The sequence below is a fragment of the Hyla sarda genome, unplaced genomic scaffold (genome assembly GCF_029499605.1).
Source record: "Hyla sarda isolate aHylSar1 unplaced genomic scaffold, aHylSar1.hap1 scaffold_775, whole genome shotgun sequence".
Taxonomy (NCBI): Eukaryota; Metazoa; Chordata; class Amphibia; order Anura; family Hylidae; genus Hyla; species Hyla sarda.
This window is the reverse complement of record NW_026610798.1, coordinates 95,006-115,251: the sequence shown is the minus strand read 5'-3', so window position 1 is coordinate 115,251 and position 20,246 is coordinate 95,006. Positions and strand designations below refer to the sequence as shown.

Sequence of the window (20,246 nt, the reverse complement as noted above, 5' to 3'; positions counted from 1 at the left end):
AATATGTCAACAAAAAGACAACTGGCAGCAGTACTGAGACTGTACTGATAGAGACTGCTCTGTGCGACTCAGTGTACTGATAGAGACAGACTGCTGCTGTGAGACTCAAAGTACTGATAATGGAGGATGGATCTGTGAGACTCAGTGTACTGATAATGGAGGATGGATCTGTGAGACTGTGTACTGATAATGGAGGATGGATCTGTGAGACTGTGTACTGATAATGGAGGATGACTCTGTGAGACTCAGTGTACTGATAATGGAGGATGACTGAGACTCTGTACTGATAATGGAGGATGACTCTGTGTACTGATAATGAAGGATGACTCTGTGAGACTCTGTACTAATAAAGGGAGTCTGCTCTGTGAGACTCAGTGTACTGATAATGGAGGATGACTGAGACTCTGTACTGATAATGGAGGATGACTGTGTACTGATAATGAAGGATGACTCTGTGAGACTCTGTGTACTAATAAAGGGAGACTGCTCTGTGAGACTCAGTGTACTGATAAAGGGAGTCTGCTCTGTGAGACTGTGTACTGATAATGGAGGATGACTCTGTGAGACTCAGTGTACTGATAATGGAGGATGACTGTGAGACTGTACTGATAATGGAGGATGACTCTGTGTACTGACAATGGAGGATGACTCTGTGAGACTGTGTACTGATAATGGAGGATGACTCTGTGTACTGATAATGGAGGATGACTCTGTGAGACTCTGTGTACTGACAATGGAGGATGACTCTGTGAGACTGTGTACTGATAATGGAGGATGACTCTGTGTACTGACAATGGAGGATGACTCTGTGAGACTGTGTACTGATAATGGAGGATGACTCTGTGTACTGACAATGGAGGATGGCTCTGTGAGACTCAGTGTACTGATAATGGAGGATGACTCTGTGAGACTCAGTGTACTGATAATGGAGGATGACTGTGAGACTCTGTACTGATAATGGAGGATGACTCTGTGTACTGATAATGAAGGATGACTCTGTGAGACTGTGTACTGATAAAGGGAGTCTGCTCTGTGAGACTGTGTACTGATAATGGAGGATGACTCTGTGAGACTCAGTGTACTGATAATGGAGGATGACTCTGTGAGACTGTACTGATAACGGAGGATGACTCTGTGAGACTCAGTGTACTGATAATGGAGGATGACTCTGAGACTGTGTACTGATAAAGGGAGTCTGCTCTGTGAGACTGTGTACTGATAATGGAGGATGACTCTGTACTGACAATGGAGGATGACTCTGAGACTGTGTACTGATAATGGAGGATGACTCTGTGTACTGATAATGGAGGATGACTCTGTGAGACTCAGTGTACTGTGAAAAGGGACATGAGGGAACGGACTAGATTTGCTGTTGTGGAAAGATCAATGGCAGGGGCTCTGGAATCTCTCAGACCTGGGAGCTAGGACACCTCCTCATACACTGCGTCCTAACCTTCTCCTGCAGCAGGCGCCGCTTCTCCTCCTGCAGCTGGAGCACTGTGTTCTGTAACTCACGGGATTCCTTCACATGATAAGAAATGGCTTCCTTCAGGCGCACATTCTCCTTAAAGACCGATCTTCCAACATCACCCAACTGCCTGAAAGATCAATGAAGCATCTGATAAGGCTAGCCATGTGATCTGTCCAAGAACCTGACAAGACCCCTCTGTCGTCCGTTGAGGGGTGGGTGGTGCCTGTGGACTAGTAGGCGGTTGAGGGGTGGGCGGTGCCTGTGGACTAGTAGGCGGTTGAGGAGTGGACGGTGCCTGTGGACTAGTAGGTGGCTGAGGGGTGGGCGGTGCCTGTGGACTAGTAGGTGGTTGAGGGGTGGGCGGTGCCTGTGGACTAGTACGTGGCTGAGGGGTGGCCGGTGCCTGTGGACTAGTACGTGGCTGAGGGGTGGGCGGTGCCAGTGGACTAGTAGGCGGCTGAGGAGTGGGCGGTGCCTGTGGACTAGTAGGCGGCTGAGGAGTGGGCGGTGCCTGTGGACTAGTAGGCGGCTGAGGAGTGGGCGGTGCCTGTGGACTAGTAGGCGGCTGAGGAGTGGGCGGTGCCTGTGGACTAGTAGGCGGCTGAGGAGTGGGCGGTGCCTGTGGACTAGTAGGTGGTTCCCCTTTGCTGAGCTTTTTATGCCTTCTGCACATCCTGTGGGTTGGTATAAGATTGCAGCTCCATACCAGGAGAGACAAAAAAAAGCTTACAGGCTTTTCGTAACGGGGATTCTATTTTTTGAGACTCCTTCGCTACTGAAAGAAATTCAATATTAACCGTTTAAGGACACAGCTAAAATCCATAACTCTTTAATATTTCCATTCCCAGACCTATATGAAGGCTTGTTTTTTTGCCAATTGTACGTTTGTAATGACATCACTCATTTTACCCAAAAATGTATGGTAAACCCCAAAAAATATTTTTTGTGTAAGGAAATTTAAATGAGAATCACAATTTAGCAAATTTTGAGGGGGGGGGGTTGTTTTCACGCTGTACAAATTTTGTGGGTCCATATGATTAAAATGATCGCCATCTTTACATACTTTTCTATTGTACTGCTTTTAAAAAATTTCAAACTTTTTTTTTTTTTTTTTTTTTTTACAAAACTAGTACGTTTAAACTTTATTTTGCGTATATTAGACTTTTTAGAAATTGTGATGTGACCAAAAAGCAGAAATTTTGGATTTTTTTTATTTACGTTTACGCCGTTCACCGTACATGATCATTAACATTATATTTTTATAGTTCAGACATTTACACACGCGGCTATACAACACGTTTATTATTTATGATTTTTTTTAATGCTTGTTTGATTAAAATGGGGGAAAAGGGGTGATATTGGGGAAGGGGCTTTCAAAAAATAAAAATGTTAAATATATATATTTTTTTTTTTACACTATTTTAGTCCCCATAGGGGACTATTTATAGCACTCATAGGATTGCTAATACTGATCAGTGCTATACAGAGGCATAACACACTACAGAGGCATAACACTGATCAGTATTATCGCCGATCTTGCGGGCAATCAGATCAGCCACTTAAAGTGCCGCACTGCTGCAGATGCAGTGATCTGTATTGATGACAGCCACCAGGACCTGCCATTCATGAAGTGAGCGCCATAGCCGTGCAGGTATGGTACTGTGCGTGAAGTTACTCGCTGCAACACCAGACATTTAGGGCATCTGTCCTTAAGGGGTTAAACATGGTGGCCTGAGGAAATTAAGGTAGCAGCCTTAAATTCAAGAAAGTACTACAAAAAAAGATTTCTCAGTCTGATGTATGGTGGATATCTGTATCTCCCAGAAATAAGTGAACCTTCTAGACCAAATATATGTAAATTTATTTAAACCACATGTACAGTATATAATAGTAAAGATATAAAATGTTCACAGACTGCAGGGCCCTACAGATGTATAATAAAATAATAACTTGGTTCCCCAATTTATATACAAATATAGAGGTAAATAGAACAAATCCAAACTGATTGCCACAATCTGCCCATTCACTATGTATATCCTACAGAAAGAGACCAATACATTATGTGTTCGGCACTATGTGTCTTAGCTGGATGGTTATGATCCTAAATAGACCCACCATCAATATGCGATATGCAGATATACAATGCGCAAGAATGTGCAACATAAGATGTCCGCAAGAATGTGCAACATAACATGTCCGCAAGAATGTGCAACATAACGTGTCCTCAAGAATGTGCAACATAACGTGTCCGCAAGAATGTGCCACATAACGTGTCCTCAAGAATGTGCAACATAACATGTCCTCAAGAATGTGCCACATAACGTGTCCGCAAGAATGTGCAACATAACATGTCCTCAAGAATGTGCCACATAACGTGTCCGCAAGAATGTGCGACATAACATGTCCTCAAGAATGTGCCACATAACATGTCCGCAAGAATGTGCAACATAACATGTCCTCAAGAATGTGCACCATAACATGTCCGCAAGAATGTGCACCATAACATGTCCGCAAGAATGTGCAACATAAGATGTCCGCAAGAATGTGCAACATAACATGTCCGCAAGAATGTGCAACATAACATGTCCGCAAGAATGTGCAACATAACATGTCCGCAAGAATGTGCAACATAACATGTCCTCAAGAATGTGCCACATAACATGTCCGCAAGAATGTGCAACATAACATGTCCGCAAGAATGTGCAACATAACATGTCCTCAAGAATGTGCCACATAACGTGTCCGCAAGAATGTGCCACATAACGTGTCCGCAAGAATGTGCAATATAAGATGTCCGCAAGAATGTGCCACATAACGTGTCCGCAAGAATGTGCAACATAACATGTCTGCAAGAATGTGCAACATAACATGTCCTCAAGAATGTGCCACATAACGTGTCCTCAAGAATGTGCCACATAACGTGTCCGCAAGAATGTGCCACATAACGTGTCCGCAAGAATGTGCAATATAAGATGTCCGCAAGAATGTGCCACATAACGTGTCCGCAAGAATGTGCAACATAACATGTCCTCAAGAATGTGCCACATAACGTGTCCGCAAGAATGTGCAACATAACATGTCCGCAAGAATGTGCAACATAACATGTCCGCAAGAATGTGCAACATAACATGTCCGCAAGAATGTGCACCATAACATGTCCGCAAGAATGTGCACCATAACATGTCCTCAAGAATGTGCACCATAACATGTCCGCAAGAATGTGCAACATAACATGTCCGCAAGAATGTGCACCATAACATGTCCTCAAGAATGTGCACCATAACATGTCCTCAAGAATGTGCACCATAACATGTCCTCAAGAATGTGCACCATAACATGTCCGCAAGAATGTGCACCATAACATGTCCGCAAGAATGTGCACCATAACATGTCCGCAAGAATGTGCACCATAACATGTCCTCAAGAATGTGCACCATAACATGTCCTCAAGAATGTGCACCATAACATGTCCGCAAGAATGTGCAACATAACATGTCCGCAAGAATGTGCACCATAACATGTCCGCAAGAATGTGCACCATAACGTGTCCTCAAGAATGTGCAACATAACATGTCCTCAAGAATGTGCACCATAACATGTCCGCAAGAATGTGAACATAACATGTCCGCAAGAATGTGCGACATAACATGTCCGCAAGAATGTGCAACATAACATGTCCTCAAGAATGTGCACCATAACATGTCCGCAAGAATGTGCACCATAACATGTCCGCAAGAATGTGAACATAACATGTCCGCAAGAATGTGCACCATAACATGTCCGCAAGAATGTGCGACATAACATGTCCGCAAGAATGTGCACCATAACATGTCCGCAAGAATGTGCACCATAACATGTCCGCAAGAATGTGCACCATAACATGTCCGCAAGAATGTGCACCATAACATGTCCTCAAGAATGTGCAACATAACATGTCCTCAAGAATGTGCGCCATAACATGTCCTCAAGAATGTGCACCATAACATGTCCGCAAGAATGTGAACATAACATGTCCGCAAGAATGTGCACCATAACATGTCCGCAAGAATGTGCGACATAACATGTCCGCAAGAATGTGAACATAACATGTCCGCAAGAATGTGCAACATAACATGTCCTCAAGAATGTGCACCATAACATGTCCGCAAGAATGTGCAACATAACATGTCCTCAAGAATGTGCAACATAACGTGTCCGCAAGAATGTGCAACATAACATGTCCTCAAGAATGTGCAACATAACATGTCCGCAAGAATGTGAACATAACATGTCCTCAAGAATGCACCATAACATGTCCGCAAGAATGTGCACCAGAACATGTCCGCAAGAATGTGCACCATAACATGTCCTCAAGAATGTGAACATAACATGTCCGCAAGAATGCACCATAACATGTCCGCAAGAATGTGAACATAACATGTCCTCAAGAATGTGCAACATAACATGTCCGCAAGAATGTGAACATAACATGTCCTCAAGAATGCACCATAACATGTCCGCAAGAATGTGAACATAACATGTCCGCAAGAATGTGCACCATAACATGTCCGCAAGAATGTGAACATAACATGTCCGCAAGAATGCACCATAACATGTCCGCAAGAATGTGAACATAACATGTCCGCAAGAATGTGAACATAACATGTCCGCAAGAATGTGCACCATAACATGTCCGCAAGAATGCACCATAACATGTCCGCAAGAATGTGCAACATAACATGTCCGCAAGAATGTGAACATAACATGTCCGCAAGAATGTGAACATAACATGTCCTCAAGAATGTGCACCATAACATGTCCGCAAGAATGTGCAACATAACATGTCCTCAAGAATGTGCGACATAACGTGTCCGCAAGAATGTGCAACATAACATGTCCTCAAGAATGTGCACCATAACATGTCCTCAAGAATGTGCAACATAACATGTCCTCAAGAATGTGCAACATAACATGTCCGCAAGAATGTGAACATAACATGTCCGCAAGAATGTGCAACATAACATGTCCACAAGTCCTGTAAGAAAAAGCATGCAATGTTCCTTTGCGTGCAACAAGCAGCAGGTATCTAAAATAGCCTTGTGTTTCCTTGTAATGCACAAATCCTGCAAAGCGATAGGTTCTGACCCTGTCGGAATACAGTCACAGTGTTTATACCTACATAGAAATAGTATGGGCACCAAGTGCCACTGACCGCTCCCAACTCTGCGGCTGGACAGGTCTGGTTGGCGGTGTGATGATGTTACGGTGCTCCAGTAGTAGCTGCCGATGGTGTGTGACATGGACCAGTCAGCTGATCGGGAGGACTAAGCGCGCGCTCTGTGAAGATTGTGTCCTCTCTGCTGGTTCCAGTAGTTGTTACATATAATAATAATACCCTTCCTCAGTGGTGTACAATTACAATAGTCTCACAGCATAACAATAAAGTCGCCCCCTTTATACAATTACAATATACACCACTGAGCAAGGGGATTATGTCTTTGTTTCATCTTTGTTGACATCTTATGGTGCACATTCTTGCGGACGTTATGTTGCACATTCTTGCGGACATGTTATGTCGCACATTCTTGCGGACATGTTATGTTGCACATTCTTGCGGACATGTTATGATGCACATTCTTGAGGACATGTTATGTCGCACATTCTTGAGGACATGTTATGGTGCACATTCTTGCGGACATGTTATGTTGCACATTCTTGCGGACATGTTATGTGGCACATTCTTGCGGACATGTTATGTTGCACATTCTTGCGGACATGTTATGGTGCACATTCTTGAGGACATGTTATGTTGCACATTCTTGCGGACATGTTATGTCGCACATTCTTGCGGACATGTTCTGTTGCACATTCTTGCGGACATGTTATGGTGCACATTCTTGAGGACATGTTATGTCGCACATTCTTGCGGACATGTTATGGTGCACATTCTTGAGGACATGTTATGGTGCACATTCTTGCGGACGTTATGTTGCACATTCTTGAGGACATGTTTTGTCGCACATTCTTGCGGACATGTTATGGTGCACATTCTTGAGGACATGTTATGGTGCACATTCTTGCGGACATGTTATGTTGCACATTCTTGCGGACATGTTATGTTGCACATTCTTGCGGACATGTTATGTTCACATTCTTGCGGACATGTTATGGCGCACATTCTTGCGGACATGTTATGTTGCACATTCTTGCGGACATGTTATGTCGCACATTCTTGCGGACATGTTATGTCGCACATTCTTGCGGACATGTTATGTTCACATTCTTGCGGACATGTTATGTCGCACATTCTTGAGGACATGTTATGGTGCACATTCTTGCGGACATGTTCTGGTGCACATTCTTGAGGACATGTTATGGTGCACATTCTTGAGGACATGTTATGGTGCACATTCTTGCGGACATGTTATGTTGCACATTCTTGCGGACACGTTATGTTGCACATTCTTGCGGACATGTTATGGTGCACATTCTTGAGGACATGTTATGTCGCACATTCTTGCGGACATGTTATGGTGCACATTCTTGCGGACATGTTATGTTGCACATTCTTGCGGACATGTTATGGTGCACATTCTTGCGGACATGTTATGGCGCCCATTCTTGCGGACATGTTATGTCGCACATTCTTGCGGACATGTTATGTCGCACATTCTTGCGGACATGTTATGGTGCACATTCTTGCGGACATGTTATGGTGCACATTCTTGAGGACACGTTATGTTGCACATTCTTGAGGACATGTTATGTTGCACATTCTTGCGGACATGTTATGTTGCACATTCTTGCGGACGTTATGTTGCACATTCTTGCGGACATGTTATGGTGCACATTCTTGCGGACATGTTATGTCGCACATTCTTGCGGACATGTTATGTCGCACATTCTTGCGGACATGTTATGGTGCACATTCTTGCGGACATGTTATGGTGCACATTCTTGCGGACATGTTATGGTGCACATTCTTGCGGACATGTTATGTTGCACATTCTTGCGGACACGTTATGTTGCACATTCTTGCAGACATGTTATGGTGCACATTCTTGAGGACATGTTATGTCGCACATTCTTGCGGACATGTTATGGTGCACATTCTTGCGGACATGTTATGTTGCACATTCTTGCGGACATGTTATGGTGCACATTCTTGCGGACATGTTATGGCGCCCATTCTTGCGGACATGTTATGTCGCACATTCTTGCGGACATGTTATGTCGCACATTCTTGCGGACATGTTATGGTGCACATTCTTGCGGACATGTTATGGTGCACATTCTTGCGGACATGTTATGTCGCACATTCTTGCGGACATGTTATGGTGCACATTCTTGCGGACATGTTATGTCGCACATTCTTGCGGACATGTTATGGTGCACATTCTTGCGGACATGTTATGGTGCACATTCTTGCGGACATGTTATGTCGCACATTCTTGCGGACATGTTATGGTGCACATTCTTGCGGACATGTTATGTCGCACATTCTTGCGGACATGTTATGGTGCACATTCTTGCGGACATGTTATGTCGCACATTCTTGCGGACATGTTATGGTGCACATTCTTGCGGACATGTTATGTTGCACATTCTTGCGGACATGTTATGGTGCACATTCTTGCGGACATCTTATTTCACATGTAATACAAAAAAAAAAAAAAGGGGCGCTCTTTGGAGTGCTGTTTATACAAAAAAGCGAACAGAACCCACAGTCTAGTACTTGGTGACAGACCTGATCCGTTGGAGTGGTCCAATGGAACAAGTGAGACCCTGCAACGGTAGTGCGGTGGGTAGAGTATGTGCAGTGTTGTGTGCAGTGTTGTGTGCAGTGTTATGTTGCACATTCTTGCGGACATGTTATGGTGCACATTCTTGCGGACATGTTATGGCGCCCATTCTTGCGGACATGTTATGTCGCCCATTCTTGCGGACATGTTATGTTGCACATTCTTGCGGACATGTTATGTCGCACATTCTTGCGGACATGTTATGTCGCACATTCTTGCGGACATGTTATGTTGCACATTCTTGCGGACATGTTATGTTCACATTCTTGCGGACATGTTCACATTCTTGCGGACATGTTATGGCGCACATTCTTGCGGACATGTTATGTCGCACATTCTTGCGGACATGTTATGTCGCACATTCTTGCGGACATGTTATGTCGCACATTCTTGCGGACATCTTATTTCACATGTAATACAAAAAAAAAAAAAAAAGGGGCGCTCTTTGGAGTGCTGTTTATACAAAAAAGCGAACAGAACCCACAGTCTAGTACTTGGTGACAGACCTGATCCGTTGGAGTGGTCCAATGGAACAAGTGAGACCCTGCAACGGTAGTGCGGTGGGTAGAGTATGTGCAGTGTGCAGCTCACTTTCCCTTTTTCCGTATCCACAGGGGTACGGAAGAGTAGAAGTGGAGTAAATGGGGGAAAAAGGAGGGAATTGGGTGGAGCGCTTCTGCTGGAAATGATGGGACGCCTTCCCCAGGTCCACAAAACAATCAAGTTTGTGCATCCTGGGGTGTGTGGCTGTGCTATTGGCGGCATGCCAGGAAGGCGCGCACCTGCGCCGAAACGCGTTGTCCAAAATCTTTTAATAAATATCGTCCTGTGCTATCATGGCGTTCCGAGTCCCATCATTTCCAGCAGAAGCACTCCACCCTTTTTTCCATTTACTCCACTTATTACGCATGTATGAATGATATATGAAAAAACACAAAAAAAGAGGTGCGCTCCTAGTGTAGACAGTTGTGGTAGTGTGCTTCAATGTGCGCAAAATTAGGAGGCTTACCGGAAATTGTTGTGCTAAGAGCACAACACTTCAGCAGACATCAAAACTCGCAGGATGAAATGGAGGTCAGCAGCCCTGGTTTCCTTTCCAGGTTCCTCTCAGTAACTGGATGGGTAGCAGAAAGTAATGGATATGATCCAGGAAAACAGGAATTACCATGTGGCACTTCTCCTCCTAGGACAGATGTAGCCACTAGTCCATGTGTAGATAAATAAGTTCTTTATTATGCAACTTCAAGTTTCGAGCTCGTACTGAGCTCTTCGTCAGGCATGCGATTCATATTCAAAGACAAGTGATATTAAAAAGCCCGGGGAGGAACATCTTCCGGGTCAAAAGATCATTTGCAATTAGGTTTTAAAACATATATATAAAATTATGTAAAATCAGTACAAATATAAATGCATGTATAAAACAAGGGTTAACCTGAAGTATATAAAACAATAAGTGTTAAAATGCAGAACTTTATACAACACTGTATAGCGCTGCTGGCCCCGTGGGCTGCCCATGCCGGCAACCTCTGGAAGAATGAACATCAAAGCGAGGTCAGGTAAACAGAACATAGTAGCTACTATGTTCTGTTTACCTGACCTTACTATGTTCTGTTTACCTGACCTTACTATGTTCTGTTTACCTGACCTTACTATGTTCTGTTTACCTGACCTTACTATGTTCTGTTTACCTGACCTTACTATGTTCTGTTTACCTGACCTTACTATGTTCTGTTTACCTGACCTTACTATGTTCTGTTTACCTGACCTTACTATGTTCTGTTTACCTGACCTTACTATGTTCTGTTTACCTGACCTTACTATGTTCTGTTTACCTGACCTTACTATGTTCTGTTTACCTGACCTTACTATGTTCTGTTTACCTGACCTTACTATGTTCTGTTCACCTGACCTTACTATGTTCTGTTTACCTGACCTTACTATGTTCTGTTTACCTGACGCTACTATGTTCTGTTTACCTGACCTCGCTTTGATGTTCATTCTTCCAGAGGTTGCCGGCATGGGCAGCCCACGGGGCCAGCAGCGCTATACAGTGTTGTATAAAGTTCTGCATTTTTACACTTATTGTTTTATATACTTCAGGTTAACCCTTGTTTTATACATGCATTTATATTTGTACTGATTTTACATAATTTTATATATATGTTTTAAAACCTAATTGCAAATGATCTTTTGACCCGGAAGATGTTCCTCCCCGGGCTTTTTAATATCACTTGTCTTTGAATATGTATCGTATGCCTGACGAAGAGCTCAGTACGAGCTCGAAACTTGAAGTTGCATAATAAAGAACTTATTTATCTACACATGGACTAGTGGCTACATCTGTCCTAGGAGGAGAAGTGCCACATGGTAATTCCTGTTTTCCTGGATCATATCCATTACTTTCTGCTTATTACACATGGGCATTGTATATCTGCATATCGCATATTGATGGTGGGTCTATTTAGGATCATAACCATCCAGCTAAGACACATAGTGCCGAACACATAATGTATTGGTCTCTTTCTGTAGGATATACATAGTGAATGGGCAGATTGTGGCAATCAGTTTGGATTTGTTCTATTTACCTCTATATTTGTATATAAATTGGGGAACCAAGTTATTATTTTATTATACATCTGTAGGGCCCTGCAGTCTGTGAACATTTTATATCTTTACTATTATATACTGTACATGTGGTTTAAATAAATTTACATATATTTGGTCTAGAAGGTTCACTTATTTCTGGGAGAGCCAGACATCCACCATACATCAGTTCTGTGACAGATGGAAAGCTGAGGACTGAGAAATCTTTTTGTAGTCCTATATTATTTCTCTTTACTCTCTGTGTGTGAGAGTAACCTCGCTTATTTTTGGAGAGAGGGTATGCACCCTAGACAGAAGGGAAGACTGGGCAGTGGGGAGAGGGTATGCACCCTAGACAGAAGGGAAGACTGGGCAGTGGGGAGAGGGTATGCACCCTAGACAGAAGGGAAGACTGGGCAGTGGGGAGAGGGTATGCACCCTAGACAGAAGGGAAGACGGGGCAGTGGGGAGAGGGTATGCACCCTAGACAGAAGGGAAGACTGGGCAGTGGGGAGAGGGTATGCACCCTAGACAGAAGGGAAGACGGGGCAGTGGGGAGAGGGTATGCACCCTAGACAGAAGGGAAGACTGGGCAGTGGGGAGAGGGTATGCACCCTAGACAGAAGGGAAGACGGGGCAGTGTGGAGAGGGTATGCACCCTAGACAGAAGGGAAGACGGGGCAGTGGGGAGAGGGTATGCACCCTAGACAGAAGGGAAGACGGGGCAGTGGGGAGAGGGTATGCACCCTAGACAGAAGGGAAGACTGGGCAGTGGGGAGAGGGTATGCACCCTAGACAGAAGGGAAGACGGGGCAGTGGGGAGAGGGTATGCACCCTAGACAGAAGGGAAGACTGGGCAGTGGGGAGAGGGTATGCACCCTAGACAGAAGGGAAGACGGGGCAGTGTGGAGAGGGTATGCACCCTAGACAGAAGGGAAGACGGGGCAGTGTGGAGAGGGTATGCACCCTAGACAGAAGGGAAGACGGGGCAGTGGGGAGAGGGTATGCACCCTAGACAGAAGGGAAGACTGGGCAGTGGGGAGAGGGTATGCACCCTAGACAGAAGGGAAGACGGGGCAGTGTGGAGAGGGTATGCACCCTAGACAGAAGGGAAGACGGGGCAGTGGGGAGAGGGTATGCACCCTAGACAGAAGGGAAGACGGGGCAGTGGGGAGAGGGTATGCACCCTAGACAGAAGGGAAGACGGGGCAGTGGGGAGAGGGTATGCACCCTAGACAGAAGGGAAGACTGGGCAGTGGGGAGAGGGTATGCACCCTAGACAGAAGGGAAGACGGGGCAGTGGGGAGAGGGTATGCACCCTAGACAGAAGGGAAGACTGGGCAGTGGGGAGAGGGTATGCACCCTAGACAGAAGGGAAGACGGGGCAGTGGGGAGAGGGTATGCACCCTAGACAGAAGGGAAGACGGGGCAGTGGGGAGAGGGTATGCACCCTAGACAGAAGGGAAGACGGGGCAGTGGGGAGAGGGTATGCACCCTAGACAGAAGGGAAGACGGGGCAGTGTGGAGAGGGTATGCACCCTAGACAGAAGGGAAGACGGGGCAGTGTGGAGAGGGTATGCACCCTAGACAGAAGGGAAGACTGGGCAGTGGGGAGAGGGTATGCACCCTAGACAGAAGGGAAGACTGGGCAGTGGGGAGAGGGTATGCACCCTAGACAGAAGGGAAGACGGGGCAGTGGGGAGCGGGTATGTGATCTGGACCGAAGAGAATACATGGCAGTGAAGAGAGGGTACTCTCTCTTTAATGAGGACAGGATTTATAAGAATTATACAAATATAAATCTGGTCAGTATCGGGATCGGCTTTTGTCAGCCGCTTACATGACAGCCTCTGTGTGCGCCTCCTCTGCCAGCATCATAACCTTCTTCTCTGCCTCCTTCTCCAAGCGATGCTGGGGGAAAAAAAAAAAAGCCAAGTCAGATCCTACAAAATACACACAAACAGGAAAGGAAATGGCTGCAGAAAACTGTCCTATAAGGCCCCTTTCACACACTATAAAGTTGCTCCGTGACCTGTTATAAACTTTTGTTAGAAAAGCCTTTTAAAATGGATGTTAAACGTCCGTTACAAAATCCCATTCAAGTCCATGTGATTTTTTGATTATCAGTTATGACCCGTTAGCCTGTTATGTGACGGCACATGCACTAATTTTTCTTCCATCACAAGAAACTAGTAAATTAACGTCCGTTATTACTTGTGAGCATGCTCAGAAGAGGTGACATCAACAGACTCCTGCAGTGCTGAGGGACAACTACTACTACCATCATGGAACAGACTCCTTTCCATGATGGGAGTAGTAGTTCCCCGGCTGCAGGAGTCTGCCGATGGCTGGGGAGGCTCCATTAGTATTCGTACTACTACCCCCATCATGGAACAGAGTCTGTTTCATGTTGGGGGTAGTAGTACAGGAGATAAGGGATTGATCACACCGGGTCTCATTTCTGAGACCCGATGTGATCAGCAGTTATAAAGCAGGGGAGCGGGCAGCATGCTGCGCTCCCCTGCGATGTATATACTACTGTGTTAAACTTTCATTTTTAAATCCCCCGCCGGGAGCCCTGAATGGCTGCCACCGAGGAGCCATTCAGGGATCCCGGCAGGGTTTTTAAAATACTACTTTGATCCCCATTATTCCCCCTCTGCATATTTATAATAATTTATTGGCCCCAGTGTGTATATAATAATACATTGGCCCCAGTGTGTATATAATAATTCATTGGCCCCAGTGTGTATATAATAATTCATTGGCTCCAGTGTGTATATAATAAATCAATGGCCCCAGTGTGTATATAATAATCCATTGGCTCCAGTGTGTATATAATAATGCGTTGGCCCCAGTGTGTATATAATAATTCGTTGGCTCCAGTGTGTATATAATAATACATTGGCCCCAGTGTGTATATAATAATTCATTGGCCCCAGTGTGTATATAATAATTCATTGGCTCCAGTGTGTATATAATAATTCATTGGCCCCAGTGTGTATATAATAATCCATTGGCCCCAGTGTGTATATAATAATAATCCATTGGCCCCAGTGTGTATATAATAATTCATTGGCCCCAGTGTGTATATAATAATTCATTGGCCCCAGTGTGTATATAATAATTCATTGGCTCCAGTGTGTATATAATAATTCATTGGCCCCAGTGTGTATATAATAATCCATTGGCCCCAGTGTGTATATAATAATAATCCATTGGCCCCAGTGTGTATATAATAATTCATTGGCCCCAGTGTGTATATAATAATTCATTGGCCCCAGTGTGTATATAATAATAATCCATTGGCCCCAGTGTGTATATAATAATTCATTGGCCCCAGTGTGTATATAATAATTCATTGGCCCCAGTGTGTATATAATAATTCATTGGCCCCAGTGTGTATATAATAATTCATTGGCTCCAGTGTGTATATAATAATCCATTGGCCCCAGTGTGTATATAATAATACATTGGCCCCAGTGTGTATATAATAATACATTGGCCCCAGTGTGTATATAATAATTCATTGGCTCCAGTGTGTATATAATAATCCATTGGCCCCAGTGTGTATATAATAATTCATTGGCCCCAGTGTGTATATAATAATCCATTGGCCCCAGTGTGTATATAATAATCCATTGGCCCCAGTGTGTATATAATAATTCATTGGCCCCAGTGTGTATATAATAATCCATTGGCCCCAGTGTGTATATAATAATCCATTGGCTCCAGTGTGTATATAATAATTCATTGGCTCCAGTGTGTATATATAATAATCCATTGACTCCAGTGTGTATATATAATAATACATTGGCCCCAGTGTGTATATAATAATCCATTGGCCTCAGTGTGTATATAATAATCCATTGGCTCCAGTGTGTATATAATAATTCATTGGCTCCAGTGTGTATATATAATAATCCATTGGCCCCAGTGTGTATATAATAATCCATTGGCCCCAGTGTGTATATAATAATCCATTGGCCCCAGTGTGTATATAATAATCCATTGGCCCCAGTGTGTATATAATAATCCATTGGCCCCAGTGTGTATATAATAATCCATTGGCCCCAGTGTGTATATAATAATCCATTGGCTCCAGTGTGTATATAATAATCCATTGGCTCCAGTGTGTATATATAATAATCCATTGGCCCCAGTGTGTATATAATAATCCATTGGCCCCAGTGTGTATATAATAATCCATTGGCCCCAGTGTGTATATAATAATCCATTGGCCCCAGTGTGTATATAATAATCCATTGGCTCCAGTGTGTATATAATAATCCATTGGCTCCAGTGTGTATATAATAATCCATTGGCCCCAGTGTGTATATAATAATCCATTGGCCCCAGTGTGTATATAATAATCCATTGGCCCCAGTGTGTATATAATAATCCATTGGCCCCAGTGTGTATATAATAATCCATTGGCCCCAGTGTGTATATAATAATCCATTGGCTCCAGTGTGTATATAATAATCCATTGACCCCAGTGTGTATATAATAATCCATTGGCCCCAGTGTGTATATAATAATCCATTGGCCCCAGTGTGTATATAATAATCCATTGGCCCCAGTGTGTATATAATAATCCATTGGCCCCAGTGTGTATATAATAATCCATTGGCCCCAGTGTGTATATAATAATCCATTGACCCCAGTGTGTATATAATAATCCATTGGCCCCAGTGTGTATATAATAATCCATTGGCCCCAGTGTGTATATAATAATCCATTGGCCCCAGTGTGTATATAATAATCCATTGGCCCCAGTGTGTATATAATAATCCATTGGCCCCAGTGTGTATATAATAATCCATTGGCCCCAGTGTGTATATAATAATTCATTGGCCCCAGTGTGTATATAATAATCCATTGGCCCCAGTGTGTATATAATAATCCATTGGCCCCAGTGTGTATATAATAATCCATTGGCCCCAGTGTGTATATAATAATCCATTGGCTCCATTGTGTTTATTAAAAAGCGGATGTTTTTTACCCCAGGCCTGTATGCAGCCATGTTTATGGGAACTTTCTGCTTATGTTGTATATACTTTGCTTCACAGTCTTTGCATCTGAAAATCTATTGTTTTGATACATTGAGACCCCCTTGATCCCTGTAAGACACATCAACACTGTAAGTCAGAGACTTTTTTGTTTTACTAAGATACGGAATCAATCTGAGCGGCGAGCTCCTCTCCAGACATGGTGGCAATTAAAATCTGCCTCCATACTGGTTTATATATTTCACAGTGCACGACTATATTCATGACCACGAGGTTACTATATATCTACTTGAAATGCCGCCAAAGCCTAATGTAAGAAGATCTGGTGGCGCTGTGAATGAGCGCACAAACTCTGAAATCTCCACTTGATACAATAAAGACTCGCACTCAAAAACAGACCGCCAATGAGACCACTGCCCATGGCTCTAGATTATCTATATTACATCTATATGAGGAAACGGAGGAGGGGGGAGAAAGTGGTCAAACAAATGCACAGGTTCTGGAAACCATATTAAAAGGAAAAATGGAATCAATCTCTTATGGACTTAACCTCTAAAGTCGGCTCGCTCAGTAGTCATGTGTCTATTATTAGGGAGGATACAAACAAAATCAAGGACAGAGTTAAATAAATTGAGAAAGCGGTCCCTCACATGGAGAAAGATATAGTCTTGAGAAAAGAATGGGAGGCTATTAAATCTGATAATAAATGGTTAAAAGATAAAGTCTCAGACCTGGAGGACAGATGTAGGCGATGTAACTTGAGGGTTATTGGCCTCCCCGAAGGAGAGGAGACTGATAAACCCACAGTATTTGCTGAGAAATGGCTGAAAGAACTGGTTGATCCTCAGTCTCTGACAAGACTATTTCATGTGGAAAGAGCTCACAGAATCCCTATTAAAAGCCCCCCAGCAGGCTCACCACCTAGAACATTATTGCTGAACTTAAAGGGGTATTCCAGGCAAAACCTTTTTATATATATATATATAAACTGGCTCTGGAAAGTTAAACAGATTTGTAAATTACTTCTATTAAAAAATCTTAATCCTTCCAATAGTTATTAGCTTCTGAAGTTTTCTAACTGCTCAATGATGATGTCACATCCCGGGAGCTGTGCATGATGGGAGAATATCCCCATAGGAACTGCACAGCTCCCGGGACGTGAGTCATCATTGAGCAGTTAGACAGAAAACAACAACTCAACTTCAGAAGCTAATAACTATTGGAAGGATTAAGATTTTTTAATAGAAGTAATTTACAAATCTAAATGAATAATATATATGTGTGTGTGTGTAAAATACACATATATACCAGTACGTGGAATTGATATGATAGATGCGGTGTTAGGATATATGCAGGGTAAATTCAGCTATATATGATGGGAATGGAGAGTAGATGATCCTTGTAGATGCCCAATAGTGGTATTTGGTTGCTTGTCCTATATGTAGAGTTGAAGGGGCGGCACTGTGTTGGCCTGCAGTGAGGACTAGTTGGATCTTGGCACTATTGGTAGAGTGGTATGTGATTAGCGGTAGCGGCAATGGCCCTTAACCTGCACAGTGTTGCCTATAGGTTGCTTCTTGTATTGTTTGTACTTGCGGTCTTGATGCGTTCCTGCAGCGTTTTTTTTCGTTCGTTCCTGAATGCTTCTTTTGAAAAGTCCAGTTGGGGATAACGGGAGTACACCCCGGCCGGTGGCATCTCAACTGTACTCACCCTGCTTCGCGGTTAGCTTGATGGTTGCTAAGATATCAGATCGTATCCTGTTAGTGACGTCACTACAGAGTGTGAGAAGACTCCAAGTTCCATCCAACGCGTTTCGGAAGCAATAATTCGGAAGCAAATTTCTTCATCAGGGAAATTTACCCTGCATATATCCTAACAACACATCTACCATATCAATTCCGATTAATGTAGGTATGTGTTATCTCATATATCATTAATTAAGGGCGTACTGGTATATATGTGTATTTTACACATATATATATATATATTATTCATTTAAATTATTGCTATATATGAGGAACGGGCACTCATATCTCAGTATCGCAGCTATCTATATTCACAATATCTCAGACTCAAAGCGCTTGTCGTATACTATTTTTTAGTACCTTTTGCAATAATTTACAAATCTGTTTAACTTTCTGGAGCCAGTTGATATATAAAAAAAAGTTTTGGCCTGGAATACCCCTTTAATGTGCTCACAGGACAGAGACTCAATCTTAAAAGCATCCAGAGAAAGGGGCGAAATCCAGTACGGCAGCTCCAAAGTATATATTTTCCCGGACTTTTCAAGGGACACGCAACGTAAAAGAATGTCATTCAATGCGGTGAAGAAGAGATTGCATGCAGCGGGGATTAGATTTTCACTCCTCTTCCCGGCCAAATTTAGGATTATGTTTAATGATCAAGTATATTTTTTTGGCTCTGAGGGGGAAGCGCATAAATGGTTGGAGGAGAAGGGGATACTGTAATTTTGGTTGATTAGGGATGGCCAGAAGGGGCGGGGGAGTGGATAGGGGTTAAGTGTAGAAAAGAGATCTGCGTATTAGATGCGGATCAAGATGCAGGTTAGGGGGGGTGGAACGGGAGGGATGGGTGGCTGGGGAAGGGAGAGGGGATAAGATAGGAAGGGAAGGTAGATTGCCAGCTGGGTTGTATTGTAAAGAGTCAGGTAGGAAACAACAGTCTGATGGATAACAATTGGAAAATTTGAATATGGAACATTAGAGGTTTGAAAAACAGATCTAAAAGGGTGGCTGTCTTTGATAGGCTAAAAAAGGAGATTTTTTAACACTTACCGTAAAATCTCTTTCTCGAAGGATCCATTGGGGGACACAGACCGTGGGTGTATGCTGCTGTCTCTAAGGAGGTGTGACACTATGGTAATAAAAAAGTCAGCTCCTCCCAGCAGGATATACCCGCCTCCAGGCTCTGAGCTAGTCATTTTAAGTTCCAGAGCAATAGGAGGAGACCAACAGGTCAAAGAAAAACCCAAAACTGTCCGAGAACCAGAAGAAAAAAACATAACTGAACACACCCTCGGACAGAGAACCAAGGAAATAAAACAAAAAAGGACGGGAGCTGTGTCCCCCAATGGATCCTTCGAGAAAGAGATTTTACGGTAAGTGTTAAAAAATCTCCTTTTCTCTATCGGCTCCATTGGGGGACACAGACCGTGGAATGTACCAAAGCCGTCGCTTGGGTGGGCAGATAAGTAATCAGGCAGACGGCCGATCCACTGCCGCCTGCAACACTTTACGACCCAGACTAGCATCAGCCGATGCGAAAGTATGAACTCGATAAAACCTCGAGAAAGTGTGCAAAGACGACCAGGTAGCCGCCTTGCAAATCTGCGAGGCCGAGGCTCTATTCTGGAGAGCCCAGGATGCCCCAACAGAA

At 43.6% G+C, this 20,246-nt stretch overlaps 1 protein-coding gene across 1 annotated transcript in view; it reads right to left on the bottom strand.

The window, feature by feature from the left end:
• Positions 1 to 20,246, bottom strand: part of BBOF1 (basal body orientation factor 1) — an 89,681-nt gene that overhangs the window by 5,980 nt on the left and 63,455 nt on the right. The window contains exons 6-7 of the mRNA XM_056554517.1: positions 13,676 to 13,746; positions 1,454 to 1,598 (exon numbers count right to left, since the gene is read on the bottom strand). Coding sequence (XP_056410492.1) covers positions 1,454 to 1,598; positions 13,676 to 13,746 — 216 coding nt within the window. The remainder of the gene's footprint in view (positions 1 to 1,453; positions 1,599 to 13,675; positions 13,747 to 20,246) is intronic.